Source organism: Hoplias malabaricus, chromosome 12 (genome assembly GCF_029633855.1).
Source record: "Hoplias malabaricus isolate fHopMal1 chromosome 12, fHopMal1.hap1, whole genome shotgun sequence".
Taxonomy (NCBI): domain Eukaryota; kingdom Metazoa; phylum Chordata; class Actinopteri; order Characiformes; family Erythrinidae; genus Hoplias; species Hoplias malabaricus.
Window position 1 is genome coordinate 29,241,767 of NC_089811.1, and position 17,242 is coordinate 29,259,008.

General features: G+C 37.8%; 1 protein-coding gene across 1 annotated transcript; it reads left to right on the forward strand.

Moving 5' to 3' along the window:
• Nucleotides 1-256: 256 nt before the first annotated feature.
• On the forward strand, nucleotides 257-15,294 carry LOC136710518 (lymphocyte function-associated antigen 3-like). Its single transcript, XM_066686084.1, has 3 exons — nucleotides 257-826; nucleotides 8,341-8,628; nucleotides 10,555-15,294. Exons 1-3 carry the CDS (start codon nucleotides 778-780, stop codon nucleotides 10,668-10,670), a joined length of 453 nt encoding a protein of 150 aa, XP_066542181.1. The 5' UTR covers nucleotides 257-777; the 3' UTR covers nucleotides 10,671-15,294.
• The last annotated feature ends 1,948 nt before the right edge of the window (nucleotides 15,295-17,242 follow it).

Sequence of the window (17,242 nt, forward strand, 5' to 3'; positions counted from 1 at the left end):
TAAGAAAGTGGCGAATAAGTAACAAACTTCAGCGTCGTTCCTTACGAAATGTTGCTGTGAAAATCATGTTCAGTGTTCCTCATAATTTCTGCAGGTCATGTTTTTTTTTCGTATTTTAATATGATGTTCTTACTGACTGCATGTTCTTCCACAGTGTGTCTTAAGAACTGCCATTACACCATGTGTTTCAACGCGATAGTGGGGCCCAGTGTCGTGTGCTAGATTTTATTTATTTATTTATTTAACGCTTCATGGACAAAGGAATAGCAATAAATACAGAAAGTAACGAACTGTTTTCTTATTATTTTTACTGGTCAATTAAAAAAAAATAATCAATTTGAAATATATTATTTTATAATGTACTACGATTCTTTAAAGTATTTTAAACTGCAGTAATCTTTAGGATTAAATAAACAGCAATTGAGTAAAGGAAGAAAGAAAATATTTCGTACATGTTTTGGCTTGTTTTGTGTGTTGTGAGGCTAAACAGTTCGTTACTTTCTGTATTTATTGCTATTCATTTGTCCATGAAGCGTTAAATGGAATGTGCGCAGCATTATGTGCTCATCGAACAGTCCCTTTCGTTCACCGCGACTCACTGAATCTGGGTCTGCGAATAAGGATTTAACGGAATCGGGAGCTGCGAATAAAGATCCAACTTCAGCGTCGTCTTCGAGCGTGTCGAGCAACTCACCCCTATCCGGTTCTACTCGTCGCCTAGAGCTGAATTACCTCTGAAACTACGCCCTTAAAGACACCAGCTATTCGCCCGAGAACATGGCGAATCTTGTGTTGAAGACAACGCTGTTCATGCTCTTCAGTGTCGGTAAGGCTGAACATCACAGATGAACGTGTTGATGTGAATATTAAGGCGGTTTGTTGTTAAAGCTACATGGTGTATGTGAGTAAAAAGATTAGAGCAGGTGTTTGTCTCTTGGCGGTGACGGGGCGAGCAATAACAGGCTTCCATTATCTCAGAGCCGAGTCTATTCAAACCCACACCCCTCTGAATAAAACAAACGGCCACATATTAACTACCGCAGCATGTGTAGAAATCAGGCACCATCATCCCATTTGTCCAATGTAATGGAAAAATGCAGATTAACACTAATGAGTAATGATTCATAATAACTAATGACAAAAGATCTTGGTTAATTCTTAGTCATATAGTAGGCCTTAGTGCTTGAAGTTGAAGGCCATTTATTGCATTGTGTGGTTACAGTGACCTGTGGAAAAATACAGGCCTGAGCCGTTAGAAGGAACTGAAGGACATTCTCACCATTTCTCAACCAATAAGGGAATGTTTGGGTTAAACGTTGATGGTGTACGTGACTGGGGCTCTATATGTATGACTTGATTTTGTTCAATAAACTTGTGAGACAAGAGAGAATCTTTGACTGTGTCTTATTCCTCTGTTCTCCCCAAAGAATTCTTTGAGCAATTGATCTATTGATCTTCCCTTCAGGTTTCATTTAATAAAAATTTCCATAACAATTTGGGGGCTTGTCCAGGATATCTCGTGTGTCTGGTGTCTTCTGGTGTCTGGGGGAAAAAAGGCGGATTGAAAAGAGCAAATCCAGCCATCCACCAGAAGCCTCCAGAGGGAGGAGGTGGCTCCTTTTCGGGTCCACCGGCACCGCTGATATTGAACTTGACAAGGGACGCTGGTTTCCAGAGCTGACGAGCTCCTAGGGCAGGACATTCTATTGAGTAAGGTGCCTTTAGAAAGAGTCCGCTAGAGAGGGACATACAGGTGACGTCACAGTAATCTCTAAGAGATTGAGAGAAAAAAAAAAAAAACAGAGTGGGATTTGCAGTTGTGACTTTGCATGAGTGTTTGTGTTCTGGCAGGTTTTCAAGTTCTCTATCAGCGCATTCAGCAGAATTGGTGGCTCTCGTAAAAGCATGCAAACTGGCTGAGGGTAATACTGTAAATATTTGGACTGACTCCAAATATGCAAATTCCTGTGTGTTTGATTTTGGAATGATATGGTCCTACAGAAATTTTCTGACATCCACAGGGAAACACATTGCACATCACACATTGGTGGCAGCATTATTAAAAGCTGTTGCTGTGATTAAATGCGAGGCTCACACAAAAGACACTTTAGAAGTGGCACGAGGAAATGCTTTTGCAGATGAAGCAGCGAAGAAAGCAATTACTTTTTTTCAATTACTGAATCAAACAAATGCCCCTGTGAGGGTGAGAGAAGGACTTGTGCCGCAGAACGTCCATTTTCCCAGTAAATGTAATTCAAAGTCAGTTTCTCATTTAAAACCCACATGTCCCATTTTGATTCAAACTCATTGTCAGGGCCTTCATGCACATAAGCTGTACAGTGAAGGTCCTCTGCTAACATCACATCGATGCTTGTGAGGCGGTCAGTGGATATTGGAAATTTAGCTTGTACAGTGGATAGTAAATCATCAGCTAATATTAAATTAGCTAGTTTCCACTCATAATTATACAAAGGCTGGCCACATGCCTGCTTTACCATTGCATAATCCACTGAGTCCTCCGCACAAACCTCGATGCCGTTGGAGGATGCCTTTAAAGAAATTTTCAATTTACACATTAAATCCCTTCCCAAGAGATTAATTGGACACACTTCTGAAAACAAAAATGCATGTGAGAAAGTTCACCCCTGTTTGTAAAGAACACTTTAAAGGTTCTGTGACAAATTCTGTGGTTTTGGTACCTAATACACCTATTGATGTTATTGCTTTCCGTGTAAGCTGAGGCTTTTCGGGGAAGTGTGAAGCTCTAAGAGTGGATGAAGTGGCCCCTGAATCAACTAAAAAACTAAGCTCTCTCCCTGCCACTGTCATGGTTATTCTAGGCATGGCTGTGTAAGCATTAGTTTGTGTTAATAATAAAAGTTGTTCACTTATCGTTTCCGATGTTCGTCCAGGCACTCCATCCCCGTCCAGCTCCTCCACCCCCAAGGCCTCCTTTTGGTCGGAAGGCTCCATTGCTTGCAGGGCTTGTCTTTCATCTCCATGTCTGTTGGGACAGTCTCTTATGAGGTGCTCAGGGCTTCCACAGGCGAAACACCCTGCACCTCCGCCAGCGTTGCCATAGCCTCTTCCGCGTCCTCTCCCCCTGCCTCTGCCTCCACACCGTCCCTCACCTCTTTGAATGTGGTTCGATGCCTGCTTCCACAATGCCAGCTGTGCATCAACCAGTTTGCGTTCCTCCTTTTCTCATTGTTTTTCTCTCTTGGCGTTCAGATCTTGGCGTAATCCGCACACGAAGTGATATTTCAGTTGACTTTCCCAGGCTGTTATGTCAGCAGTTTCCCAGTCCTCCATTAGTGGTCCGCCGCCTTCGTGTTTCTTTGTCACTTCCAGGAGGCGGGAAAGAAAGGACCGCGCGGATTCGCCTGGTTGTTGTTTCGCCTGACCCAACTCTGTCCTGCTGTGCTGAATGTCCACTCCAGTCATGAGACCTCCTTGCACTCTCGTCCAGTCAACTCCCATCCGTACGGCCAGCACTCTTCCCAGCTTGTGCAGGCTCGGACGAAAAGTCCCACAGAACTGTTTGAGGCGTTTGCAGAATTCCTCTCCCCCATCTGTGACCTCGGAGAGAGAAGCGGCCACCTCTTTGATCTCAGCAAAAGTCCATGGTCTGAACACCTGTCCGATGGTCTCACCCATCGGAACCTCAAGCATCGGCATGATAAACTGGTTCATGGCCTCGACTAGGCCGGGAATCTAGTCCTCTTCGTTGTTGTCCCTGGAGTGGAGTGTCATGCTTAGTGGCGCAATCTCCTTTTTTCTGGCTTTGGGCTTTACGCTTGGCTCTGTGATTCTCTCAGGCGTGTCTGGAGGGGGAGAGCCTGGGAACAGTGCCTCTGCTTCCTCATCAGTCTCATCCTCCTTCGCCCTTATCTCTCACGCTGCCTGGATGGGAGGGTCCCTTGGAGGAATCTGCAGCTGTTGTTGAGCGGTTGGTTGCGTCTCGGCGGGTGGTGGGAGTGCAGGTGACTGCGCTGGGCGATGTGGATTCACGTCCAGGTCCCAGTGGATCTTCGGATATAGGCCGTACACAGGAGGGGGTGGACGGGCCAGAACAGGCACGGGAGTACATGGAAGAACAGCACAAACATCACAAATAGCACAATGGTTAGATATTGGTGAAATAGCATAAACATTTGATTTAACATCCTCATTAACTTCTCTCTTCTTTGCATTACTGTTCTTTTTCTGAATTCGTTTATCTGCTTCTCCCTTCCACATTTGTACGCCTTACGGTCCGCTACAAACGACTGAATATTCTGTCTGAGTGTTTCAGTCTCCTGCTCTTTGTGTATTAACTGATCTGTCAACCGTTCCAACTGGTTTGGACTGAAACTACCTTCCTCAGGGAAACCTAGTTTAACCCATTCTCCCATCTGCCTCACACTGTTTGGGCCATACTCCTTCAACATGTACCTGTATTGTGATGCAGCCTTATTAACCTAATCTTTTTCCTCAGCCTGGTTCTGTGCTGTTCTGCTGTAACAACACCCCATAATTGTATTTTAAAATAAACCCCAAATTAATTCAATGAATTGAAGGGAAATTGAAGTTTATATATATAAACTTTATTTATTTATTTATTTATTTTTTCCTCTTTCAATAACTCTCTTAGAGATTACTGTGACGTCACCTGTATGTCCCTCTCTAGCGGACTCTTTCTAAAGGCACCTTACTCAATAGAATGTCCTGCCCTAGGAGCTCGTCAGCTCTGGAAACATAAAATCAACAACACCTTACCGCCACCTAAGGAGAAAAATAACCAGCTCTAGCTCTTTTTTGTAGGGTTTCTGCTTCTAAACTGCCTCCACTTTTCAAACATGGGGCTAATATTTCCTCTCATTTTACTCCGTCTCTGGTCATGGAGATTTGTAGAAGGTCAATGGGGCTGGTAACATATAACATTAACTCTGTTCATTTGGTCATTCCATGTTTGCAAGGCACTGTTTGTAGACCTGACAGCGGTGGGTTTGGACAGAGTGTGGGATCACATGAGTGGATTATCTTAAAACATTTGAATAATCAACACAAAACACCTGCAAACGTTTCCTACGTTTTTAAAATGGTCCCTTAGTCTGGTTCAGTAGGCTACACTATCATGGGGAAGACTACTGGCTTGACAGATGTCTAGAAGGCAGTCATTGTTACCCTCCTGCTGTATACAAGCATATTTATGGAAAGTTGAGTGGAAGGAAAAAGTGTGGTAGAAAAAGGTGCACAAGCAATGAGGATAACCACAGCTTTGAAAGGATTGTAAAGAAAAGGCCATTCAAAAACTTTGGGGAGATTCACAAGGAGTGGAGTACTGCTTAAGTCCGTGCTTCAAGAGCCATCACAAACAGACGTATCCAGGATATAGGTCACAACTGTCACATTCTTTATGTCAGGCCACTCGTGACTCGGAGACAACGACAGAAAAGTCTTACCTGGGCCAAGGAGAAAAAGGGTAGGACTGTTACTCAGTGTCCAAAGTCTTGTTTTCAAATGAAAGTCAATTTTCATTTCATTTGGAAATCAAGATCCCAGAGTCTGGAGGAAAAGTGGAGAGGCACACCATCCAAACTGCTTGGGTCTAGTGTGAAGTTTCCACAATCAGTGACGGTATGGGGAGCCATATCATCTGCTGGTGTTTGACCACTGTGTTTGATCAAGTCCAAAGTCAGGGCAGCTGTCTACCAGGAAATTTTAGAGCAGACAAACTTAATGGAAATGTGGATTTCACATTGTCACCTGTCCACACTGCCAAAAATACCAATACCTGGTTTAATAAGCACAGTATCACTGTGCTTGATTGGTATTGTTGTGATCAGAATTTTTAAGACTTTGATTCATGGGTCTGTGGTTTTTGTTTTGTTTTGTTTTGTTTCTATATGAATTTTTGAAATCTGAATATTTAACTGCCTCAAAAAGATTATAATTAAAATTTTCAAAATTCAATGACTTGTGTCATTGATTTAGCTCCATATGTCCAGCCTACTATCTGTACATCTAAATGGACTACATGGTGTTTCAGATGAAGTGATGAGCAATTACTTATTTTTGCTTGCAAATAGTGAGCCTTTGGTGACTGCTCATTTTATACGTTTTTATATTCACCTTCTTATAGTGCAATTCCTCAATGCATTGAGATTGGTCTGTGAGCTTTTTACTGTATCTCATTATTATTCACTGCCTCTGTCCCAACTCTTTTGGAGTGTTGCAGACATCCAATTTTATATTTCTTTATATTTACAAAACACAAGTTTGTCTTTGAAAACAAAAGGAAATATTTTGTCAGTTAAATAAATGTTCAAGATAATTTAAAAGAAATCACAAATTCTTGTTTTTATTTTACAGATTGTCTTCATTTTTCTGGAAATATGGTCTGTTAAATTTTGTAGACCATCGTTAATTATTAATAATTATTAAGCCAATAAGTGATGTGCACCAAATTGTGTAATTTTATTTATTTATTTATTTATTTATTGATGATACATTTTAACCCAAACTTGTGTTTCTTCAATGAGGGAATATTGTAGGTTTGTTTACTTGGGGTTAGTTGGAATGTTTTCACTAGGTCTTTATCTGATGTGTCCAGTTTTTTCCTTTGCAGTATTTAATTTGTGTGTTCTCCCGGTGTCTTTGTGGGTTTCCTCCCACAGTCATGCTAATAGGTGGATTGGCTACTCAAAAGTGTCCATAGGTGTGAGTGAGTGTATGTCACCCTGTAAAGGACTGGTGCCCCCTCCAGGGTGAGTTATTGCCTTGCGCCCCCTCCAGGGTGAGTTATTGCCTTGCGCCTTTTCCACCTACGCAATATTGCCAAAATTCACCATATATAAGATGCAGAGAAACTAGTGCATGCATTTATCTCTTCACGTTTAGACTACTGCAATGCGCTCCTGGCAGGAAGCTCATGCAAAGCGTTACACAAGCTTCAGTTAGTTCAAAATGCAGCAGCCCTAGTGCTCACTAGAGCTAGAAAATTTGACCATATAACCCCAGTTCTCTCGTCCCTACACTGGCCACCCGTAAAATTTCATGTTAACTTTAAAATACTCCTCTTAGCTTATAAATCTCTAAATGGTTTAGGCCCACAGTATCTTACTGAACTTCTCATGCTTTATCGCACGTCACGTACACTTCGTTCCGTAGACACCCGTCTACTCTTAGTTCCTCGCATTAAGAAAAACACTGCATGAGGAAGAGCCTTTTCTCACAAAGCTCCTCAACTCTGGAATAGCATTCAGTTACTGTTTGGAGCTCAGACACAGTGTCAATCTTTAAATCTAGATTTAAAATGTACCAATTCACACAAGCTATTGGCTAATCACTCACTTTCAGGTTACTCCTTCTCTATTGCTGTTAGAGCTGGTTTTTATATTATCACTACTTTGTATTAACCCTGTCTTACTACCATAGCTACAGCTTTTTAGTTAGCTTTCTGGTAACTGGCAACCAGACTACACTCTCTCTCGCACACGCTGTCTGTTGTTGGGATCTCTTGCCTGACCCGTGGAAGTTTTGTTTTCATAGGTCAATTTTGCCTCGGGTTTACCATGAACCTACTGACCACTTTATTTTTATTTTCCCCCTTGTCTGGTTTTCTTTCTCCTGTTTCTCTCATGCCTAGAGATGTCCTGCTGCTCTCCAGGTGTTGCCCTGGTCCAACACCTGACCCTGTGTATCCTGTACAAGATCCTGGCCTTGTCTCACCTACAGATTCATGCTTGGCTATGCATGGATGCTGTTTTATTTCAAATTAAATCTGCACCTGCCTTTACCTTCCACAGAATCACTGACCACCTCCTCCTTCCTCATTCTCATATATCACTAATATTCTACCTTCACATTGCTATAACCTAATTATCTGTCATCAGTTCACTTTTACTTCTGTTTTGTTGTTATTCGTTGTGCTCTCCGGTGTCGACCCGAGGAGGATGGGTTCCCTGTATGAGTCTTGGTTCCTTTCAAGGTTTCTTCCTCGTGTGCTGAGGGTGTTTTTCCTTGCCACTGTGGCCCCTGGCTCGCTCATAGGAGGCTTGGACCCGGATCTCTGTAAAGCTGCTTTGTGACAACTTTCTGTTGTGAAATGCGCTATATAAATAAAATTTGATTGATTAATTGACCTTGAATTGGAAATACAGTAACAGATAATGAATAAATTAATGAATATGTAATTGTTTTTAATAAATCCAAGGTCATTCATTCCAGTCCACATAAATAATTCTAATATATTCCATGATGTACAGATTAATCAAATAGTAGGGTAATCAGTGTGTTATGTTCCTTACTTTGTTCTATGATATTGTGACATACTCTAGTAACTGTTTCTTTTTTTAGGTCCTGTATTCGGTGTTGAGCTTTATGCTGAGACAGATCACACTTTTCAACCTAAACTAACGGGGAAACCTCAGAACATTCTGTGGAAATTCAAAGGCAACAAAGTGGTTGAGTATGAAAATAATCATTTTTATTGGTATAAAGACTATAAATCCAGAGGACAACTTGACATTCAGTCTGGAGAGCTCACACTAAAGAATCTGACGAAAGATGACAGCGGTGTGTATCAGTCTGAAATCCAGGTGGATGGAAAACTACAGTATTCTAACTATGACATTACAGTGATAGGTAAGTGAATCATTGTGTTAAATCTATAAAGATTAAATTCTTTAAATATCTTAAAAAGATAAATATACTCATAAATGATCAAACAAGAACTTAATGTAAGTAAGTGCTTGCATATGTTATATTGTTGTCACACTAAGCAATAAATGCTATAAAACATTAGGAATATTGGGGAAGTAATTTTATAATAATCTTGTTCTAGAGCAGTGTTTCCCAAAGTGGGAAGCACAAGGCAAATGATTGAGATACAAAACACTCCTCACTTGTAATAATTCCACAGTAAAGGTGTTTTTATCTGTTACAGTTTTGCATGAATAAACATGTTTAAAAATAAATTCCAGTGGAGTCTAAGCAAACACCGTTGTAGATATTGATGTGTAAAATGCTTCAGTTTTCAAACGTAGTGATATGATATCAGGCTGTATAACCTATTTAAAAATCTACAGTTTTATGAGCACAGTACACAATGTGTAAATTAAATAAGCATGCATTTTGAGGTCCTTAGGTAGGGTTAGTGTCACACTGAGGGTGGTGGGAGAGGCACATGTTCTGATTAGAGCTTGAACTCAAACCAAGGGGGAGTTTTTTTTGGGGGGGAAATGAAGGAAAAACAAGAAACGTACACAAACAACTCATGAATCTCAGTTTTCTCACAGAATGCAGTGGACATTTCAGTAGTTTCATTCAAATGAAACTGAAGGGCTTTTTGTTTTCTCTTATGTTTCTCTTTTCTTTGTGCTCTCCCACAGCATTTCGGTAAAAAATGCACATAAGACATAAATAATCAAAATCACGTTTAACTCTGACACTTAGTACAAATAGTCAACTGCATGTGGAGAAAGGGGGGGGCTAATTACCACAAAGTAATTTTAGGGAATTTTCTCTCTCCTGTCGAAAGCTGTTTAAACAATGTTGCTCTGCTTAGTGTAGCTGCTCAACTCCAGTGAAGTCATGGGATACCTCAGTGGGCTGTAGTTACATACTTCAGAATCACTCTTGATGTAGTGGGGCATCATGGACTGTCTGATGCTGATGGTGCTTTCAGGCACATTATTTGCTTGTACTGCCTTCATAATGCAATGAATTATGAACTATACCGTTATACACATTTTAGTATAAAAATGAATAGTAAAGAAAAATAGTTTATCATTGATAAATCAATGATAAATATATACAGATTTAAACTGTATTTTTCTGCCATTTAAAGATTAAAGTACTGACTAAAATATGTGGTCACCTAAACTATTATTAAGGTTACAAATATGTTTTGAGTAATGTAGACAATCTTTAAAGTAGCAATCTGTAATATATTTACTGCACTCGGTCATAAAATGTCCAGGGTGTGTAGTCTATAGATTAAGGAAATGGGAAAGTTGACAGTCACCGAGATCATTGCTAAAGCAGTATATTCTCTTTGAGAAATGCCAAGTCTACTGGAATTTTAGCCTGTATTAATAATGCTTCCCCACTCAGATAAAATTACATTAGTGTGGTGGTCCTTTGCTGGTCCATTAATTGTGTTGGACTTTTTTGAATCTCACTATCAACAAATGGAATACAATCTAAATTGGTGCTCTCAGTACAAAACTTTTTATATTTCTTTTTGTTGTTGATGTTGCTTTGTGAGACGTACTGCCAATACCTGCCACTATTTACATTGTGTGAATGTATTATAATTTACAGATACATTTAAATGGTCTAAAAAATAATAGGTGGTAATGGTTTTTACATTTGCAGAAGAATCACTAGTTATAGCATGCTTTATTATTATTATTGTTTTAGCGGAGTTTATATTAAGCATGTCTTTTCAGAAAAGCCACATATAGGTACATTTTGAAGATTTCCATTTCTTCAGTGTCTGACTGAATTTATTTAATAATTAAGCTTGTTCCTTATTTACCTTATTGTTTTTTGTTGTTTTTTTTGCAGAGAAACCTGATCATACTGGTGCTGTTATTGGTGGAGTTGTTGGTGGAATCATCCTCGTCATCTTGACTGGTTTGGCCGTGGCCTACATAAAATGTAAAGAAAAGTTTCCAATATAGAATGACATTGAAATTTCAGGCAAATTATTTGACAATATATACTCTTGTATAAACCCATTCTAAGGTCAAACCACAATGTTGTACTCAGAAAGATGAAACACAGTTATGACAAATATGTTCAAGCTTATAACTTAACAGCCACTTTACATTTTTAAAACAGTGTCTGCTAGCAACTTTGTTTGGAAATAGCAAAATTATAACACCTCCATGTAAAACTAAAGGTCAAAAATGTGTATATACACAATAAGCAGATTTTTTTACAGTGTATCAGTGGCCAGGTAAGACAAGCATTTATTGCAGCTGTCTGGAATGAGTTTTAACAAATATCTAACAAACCAAAGTGAGTGATTACCTAGATGCATCTTAGTTTAACAAGAAACATTTTAAAGGAGTCTTTGTTTTGTTTTTGGTTCTTTAAGTCGGTTCATAATTGGTCTAAGAATTACTAATTATATATTATATATTTGATTATTTAATTTTATCATCATCATTATTATTATTATTATTATTCTAACACTCTAAACATTATTGTCCTTATAGTGCATTATTTTTCTGACATCAAACTATTGGCAATACTCTGATATTATTTACAAATGAGTTTAATTAAGAGTTAGAATAGGTGAAATCTTTCCCATGTAAAAATATATTGCATTGGTTCCAATTCTTGGAGGGAGCATGTGCTTTGCTTCACAGTATCATGTGACTGGATGATAATAAAATCCTTAGACAAAGTTAGAATTCTGAGAACAATGTCAGAAAAATTCTGTCGGAATAATTGAGAAGGATTTGATACAAGGATATGAAAATTACACAGAAAAGAAATGTAAATTTGTCACGTATGAAATTCCAGAATGAGGGATTAAGAAAATTACAACAACCACGAGTAAGTCCTGTCACTCTGTGTTGTCGAGTGTACAAACTCAAGAAAAGTACTTGAGTTTAACAACACAAAACAACCCTGCAACAACGATAAGGTCTGTTTTATTAGCAGAAACAGCAAGCTACTGCTCAGCTGCATGAAACACATTTAGTGGAAGCTGACATCATAGCACCAAAAATCACTACACTAATGATATGGTCATCATATATAGCACCAGAAATCACTACACTAATGATATGGTCATCATATATAGCACCAGAAATCACTACACTAATGATATGGTCATCATCTATAGCACCAGAAATCACTACACTAATGATATTATCATCTGTTTAAATCAACACAACTTTAAAAACAAAAAAAATTAATATAGAATATGCTACAATTATGTTCCCTAAGAAAAATACTTGAGTTTAACAAAACAAAACAACCCTTCCACAATGATAAGGACTGTTTGATTAGCAGAAACAGCAAGCTACTGCTCAGCTGCATGAAACACATTTAGTGGAAGCTGACATCATAGCAACAGGAATCACTACATTAATTATATGGTCATCATATATAGCACAGGGTGTTTAAATCAACACAACTTTAAAAAAAAAAAAAAAAAATTAATATAGAATATGCTACAATTATGTTCCCTATCTGAAAGTACTGAATATGTATTTGTGACAGTTTTTCTGAGACTAAGGAATCTAGTTGCAGTCTTGTAATTAGTGACACTGCTAGATTTAGCAAAATCATAGTTGGTGACTAAAACCTCTGTGACAGATGCCTTTAGATGTGCCTTTAGAAGCCTTTAACGTCACACATTAGTCTTAAAAGTCTTTTTTTTTTATTAATCTTCTAGTATATGGTTAGCATAAGGAGACTCACTGGGCCCAGCCGTAGATAACCGTATATGCATTTCAATCCTGAGTTAAATTAACAAAGACAACAGCAAAGACAGCATTTTAAATGTTAAATTGAGAGTTTACTGTTATTTGAAAAATATTTGAATGTTTGAATTTGATGCCAACAACATGTTCCATAAAAGTTTGAATAGGGGCATGTTTACCACTCTGTTCCATCACTTTGTTTAACAACACTGTAAATATTTGGGAACCCATCACTGTAGTGTTCTGATTCTTGCTTGTTGTAGGATTTCAGTGGCTTAACCGCTTGGAGTTACATAGTCCACATATTGTTTTTCATTTCATAATACACTTCAGTTTGTGACAGGTCTGGACTAATTTATCTCTCAAACTCTATGGAGCCAAGCTTTTGTTATCTATGCAGAATGTGGACTGGCCTTGTCCTACTGAAATAAACAAGGCATTCATTTAAAATATAGTTGTTTGGATCTCAAAACCTGTATATATTATTCACCATTAACAGTGCCTTCACAGGTGTGCAATTCACACGTCATGTGTAAGAATACCCCCTTGTACCATTTAGACTGCTGGCTTTGTGTGACAGTTTGTGAGATTATAACAAGTTGGATAGTCCCTCTCTTCTTTAGCCCGGATGACACAGCATCTGTGATTTTCCAAAGAGATTTGTCAGACCACAGGACACTTTTCCACTTCACCTCAGTCCGTCTTAAATGGGTTCAGGGCCAGAGGTGGTGGCAGTGTTTCTGGATCCACTTTATATCTGGTTTCTTATGTACATTTGTGAGGTTTAACTTGCATTTGTAGATACATCGACACATTTTTCACAGCTGTTCAGTGGTTTTTGGAGGTGTTTCCAAACACATGGAATGGTATAGAATCATATGTGTTTTTAATATAGTGCCACCTGAGCTGGAATATAGAGATTTCACCATATTATCTGAAACTGTATGAGCTATTATGTACTGAAGAAATCCACGATTTTCTTGGTATTTTACTTTGAGAAATGTGGTTGTTAAAATGTTTCAGTAGTTGTCTACAGTCTTTCACAGAGAGGTGAACACCTCTACATCTAACAATCTCAGCTTCTCTGAGATGCTGTCATGATACTGACCTGTTGCCAATTAAAATGTGTTGTTGCTGGCATCAAATTACAAAATGTGCATATATTCTAAAAATTTCAGCCTCTGAAATATTGTCTTCATTTCTAATTAAATATGTGTTAAATTATATTTATTTGACATATTTTGACATTGCATTTTTTTTTGCTCATCACTACTTTTCTGGAAACAGGGATATATTTGTGAAAGTGTTCTTACTTTGTAATATTTTTTTTCTACCTCTAAAACTTTACAGTAATTTATTTAGTAATAAAAAAGTGTTTGTGTTAAACATGCTAGGCTATTACTGGCCCTGTATCATACCAGGTTTAAAATATAACAAAAATAATTCTTTCAATTTGGGATTCAGTTTGCAATCTTTCTCATCCTATGTTTTGTGCTTATTTTTGTCTTATTTTCACTGATACTGAGCATGAAATGGTAAAGCCATGTACAGTATGTGTTTTATCATTAGTTACATTAGTAGTACTAGTTTTTCTGTGTTTAGAATAGGATTAAGAAAACTCACCTTGTGTATGATTCATAATGTTTAATGATTCATAGTGAAAATCCAGTGATTATGCTTTTGAATGTTACATTTTATACACACACACATTATCAGTTACAGACTTTATTATACACATTTTACTCTTTTTCAGTACGGGTACTGCACAGAATCACTACAGCGCATGTATTATTTACATAGTGGATTGTTCAAATCCTTGCTGTGACACTAATGTGGTGGATAAAGGTAACTGTGTGTTGAAATACTGCCTGTTTCCTCGGCATTAGACACACCTCACCTACCATTTTCATCCAATTTTATAGAAGTAAAATCAGAGACAGTAGCTCTGTTGATTTAACCTTTTTTGGTTGGTGGATAGTTCAGTCCAGCAGTGACACTGAGGACTTTAAAAACCCAATTAATTTTACCAACTAGTCACACACTAACTCACTACAAATTGCTAAAACATTGACTTTATTAAATATTGAAATGCACTAAAATAATACTGATGTTTAATTCAGAATATTATAATTAATAAAGGTGAAATTGTGAAGCTGGTTCTCTCTGAGTTGGCATGTGTGCTCTGTGAGGCCTGTGAAAGAAGAAGCCCAATTTAGTTCAGCAGATTTCTGTTCACATGCTTTAAAAGTAAACAACAGCTCTTCCAAAAATGATCTTATTTTCTTATTATAATAGTGTCTGATTGATCCAATGCAGAGGCCTGGGGCAGTGATAGATTTTTTATTTTATTATCTACTTTGGCTTTTTAGCAAACAGGGCAGCTGTGAGAGGCCAAGCTCAAGGTCAGGCTAAAGACTGCAAGTGTTACTTTGTAAAACTTGGCCTAAAAATAAGGGAAAGTTTGTTGATAATGACGTAAAATAATCATGCCATTTAGAAAGGGGTGTGGTGTGTTTGTGAAGGATAAGGAGAACCCGGGTGTGGAGCCCTCCTTGCCCCCACCCACTCCTTTTTATTATAGATACATGTAAAATTTGTGAATACTCTGGAATGATCTGATGTGCTTGGACACACAGTGACTCAGAATTAACACATGTTTGGAAAGCCTTAATTCTTCAAATAAAGCTTTTTCCCTTTTAACGTGAGACCTGTGTTTGTGAAATCTTTGTTAAAAAATGTGTTGATTTTAATTAGGCAAGATGTCCAAGTAATGCAATTAGGGCAAAATATATTTTTGATCTGACACCTGCTAGGTGAAGGCTCTGATCGTTGAAGAACAGAGTGAAAGAGTGCTAACGAAGTATGCAATGCAGGTGATGGATGTCACTGTGGAGCTACTAAGTGTATCTATATAGTAAATTCAGCTCATAGATACAGTGCGGAAAAAACTTTTTTCAGAGAAATATAATTGTAAAAACTGCTACAATTAGAAGTCAGTGTTTTGCTCTTTTCCAAATGTAGCTGCGGTGTAGAAAATACACAAGACTTATAACCAGTGAGTATGAGTAATATCCACACAGCAGAACTATCCCAATTTGCCATGTATCTTTCATGTTCACTCTGCTTGATTGTGAATTGCATTAATCTGATGACCACCAGAGGGAGCCAAACCCATTTTCAGGAATTTCACTGACTCCTGGGGAAATTTGCACGTTTACCTTTGATTACTTCTGGGACATGTATAACATTGTGTTTAGACTTTTAAAAGAAAATTTATTTTATACTGCATAAAACTCATTGTTTGTTGGCTCAATTTGTCTTAATGAAGATATTTAAAATTTACAACAGAACTTGCCATCTAAAAACCAACAATAATTATCATTACTTTTAAAACACCTTACACCTTACTTTTATTATTAGGACAGATTCTGCTTTGCCACTGTTCAGAAAAACTATCATGGGAGTGAATTTTGTGTCAAAGTGTATAATGTGAATGTAAAACAAAAAATATATCAAAAGTATTTTTTAAATATACTTAGTTACCTTTTTACTGTTTGCAGGTTATGTAATAGTTTAATAGCCAGTCTTTGCTTTCATTGCTTTTATTGATTTATTTGTGTATTTGTTTATTTACTTGGTTATTTTTTTGTCAGGTCTTTTGCTTCTGCTTTTTTTTTTTTTTTGCTTCTGAGTTCTGGCACAAGTTTCATATGTGGGAGAGTCTTGGAAGAAAGTGTTCAGCTTGCATCACCATTGCTCACTGACGAATTCTTAGAAATCGCCTCTGGGACCTAGCCACACCCACTCCGCCAGCTTTTTCAAATGCTACAAACGTCCAACATTTTCAAGTTTTACAAGCAGCACTTTTAAAAAATATACTTTTGATATATTTTTCTGCTTTGCATTCACAACATAAACTTTCTGTTCTTGATTCTAGGAATACTGCAGATTTATTTTTGCTTTTGTAAACATTTTGACACAAAATTCACTCCATAGGCTACTGACTCTTCCTTTTCTTTGAAAATGATAGACAATTGGCTTAAATGACTGACAACAAAAATATTTGACTAACTACAGACAAAAACAATTGACAGATATATACTAGATCCTGGTTCCACTAGTTTTACAGCATTTAAAAATTGAAAACTTAATCAGATCAAAGATAGAAACCAGCCCATTTGTTTTGAAGACTGGTCCGCTGGTCAGCCAGCACCACACTAGTATAAACCTATACAAAGCACATTACCCCAAATAGCATGGAATTAATGATGATATAAACAGATTTTCAATCAGGGGTTTGTGGACTGTTCTTGGCCTTGGCCTGATGGTTAGAGGACTGGGCTTGGTACCTGAAGGTTGCCAGTTTGATCTCCAGGACCGGCAGGAACATCCTTGGCTGCCGGGGATGGCTGTCCCCACTCTGTGTGTGTGTTCACAGCCCCTAGTGCACTAGTGTGTGTGTTCACTGCCACAGAAGGGTTCAACGCAGAAGGCACATTTTGTTGTACGTTGTACAAAGACAAATAATTGCATATTATTATAATAATTATTTTTATTACTACATATGCCCACACTTCTAGGATAGCCAACTTTATGAAACTAATTAAGGAATGTGAGAACCGGGGCAACCTTTCTGAAATGTGGCAAAACAGAATCTGTCTATGATTTTGCAAATACTATATTACTGTAAGACATGCTATTTAAAACAATTTTTAAAAATAACAATTAAATGTAATGTATATTATATATGTATATTGGTTTAAAAGGGTCCAAAAGACTTCACCCTCATTTCATTACTATATTTACCTCATGAA

Bases quoted from the DNA above. Each gene is read 5' to 3' on its own strand.
- LOC136710518 (XM_066686084.1), top strand. From the start codon at position 778: ATGGCGAATCTTGTGTTGAAGACAACGCTGTTCATGCTCTTCAGTGTC. The intron at 827-8,340 runs GTAAGGCTGAAC...TTCTTTTTTTAG, and splicing joins GTTCATGCTCTTCAGTGTCG to GTCCTGTATTCGGTGTTGAG. The intron at 8,629-10,554 runs GTAAGTGAATCA...TTTTTTTTGCAG, and splicing joins CTATGACATTACAGTGATAG to AGAAACCTGATCATACTGGT.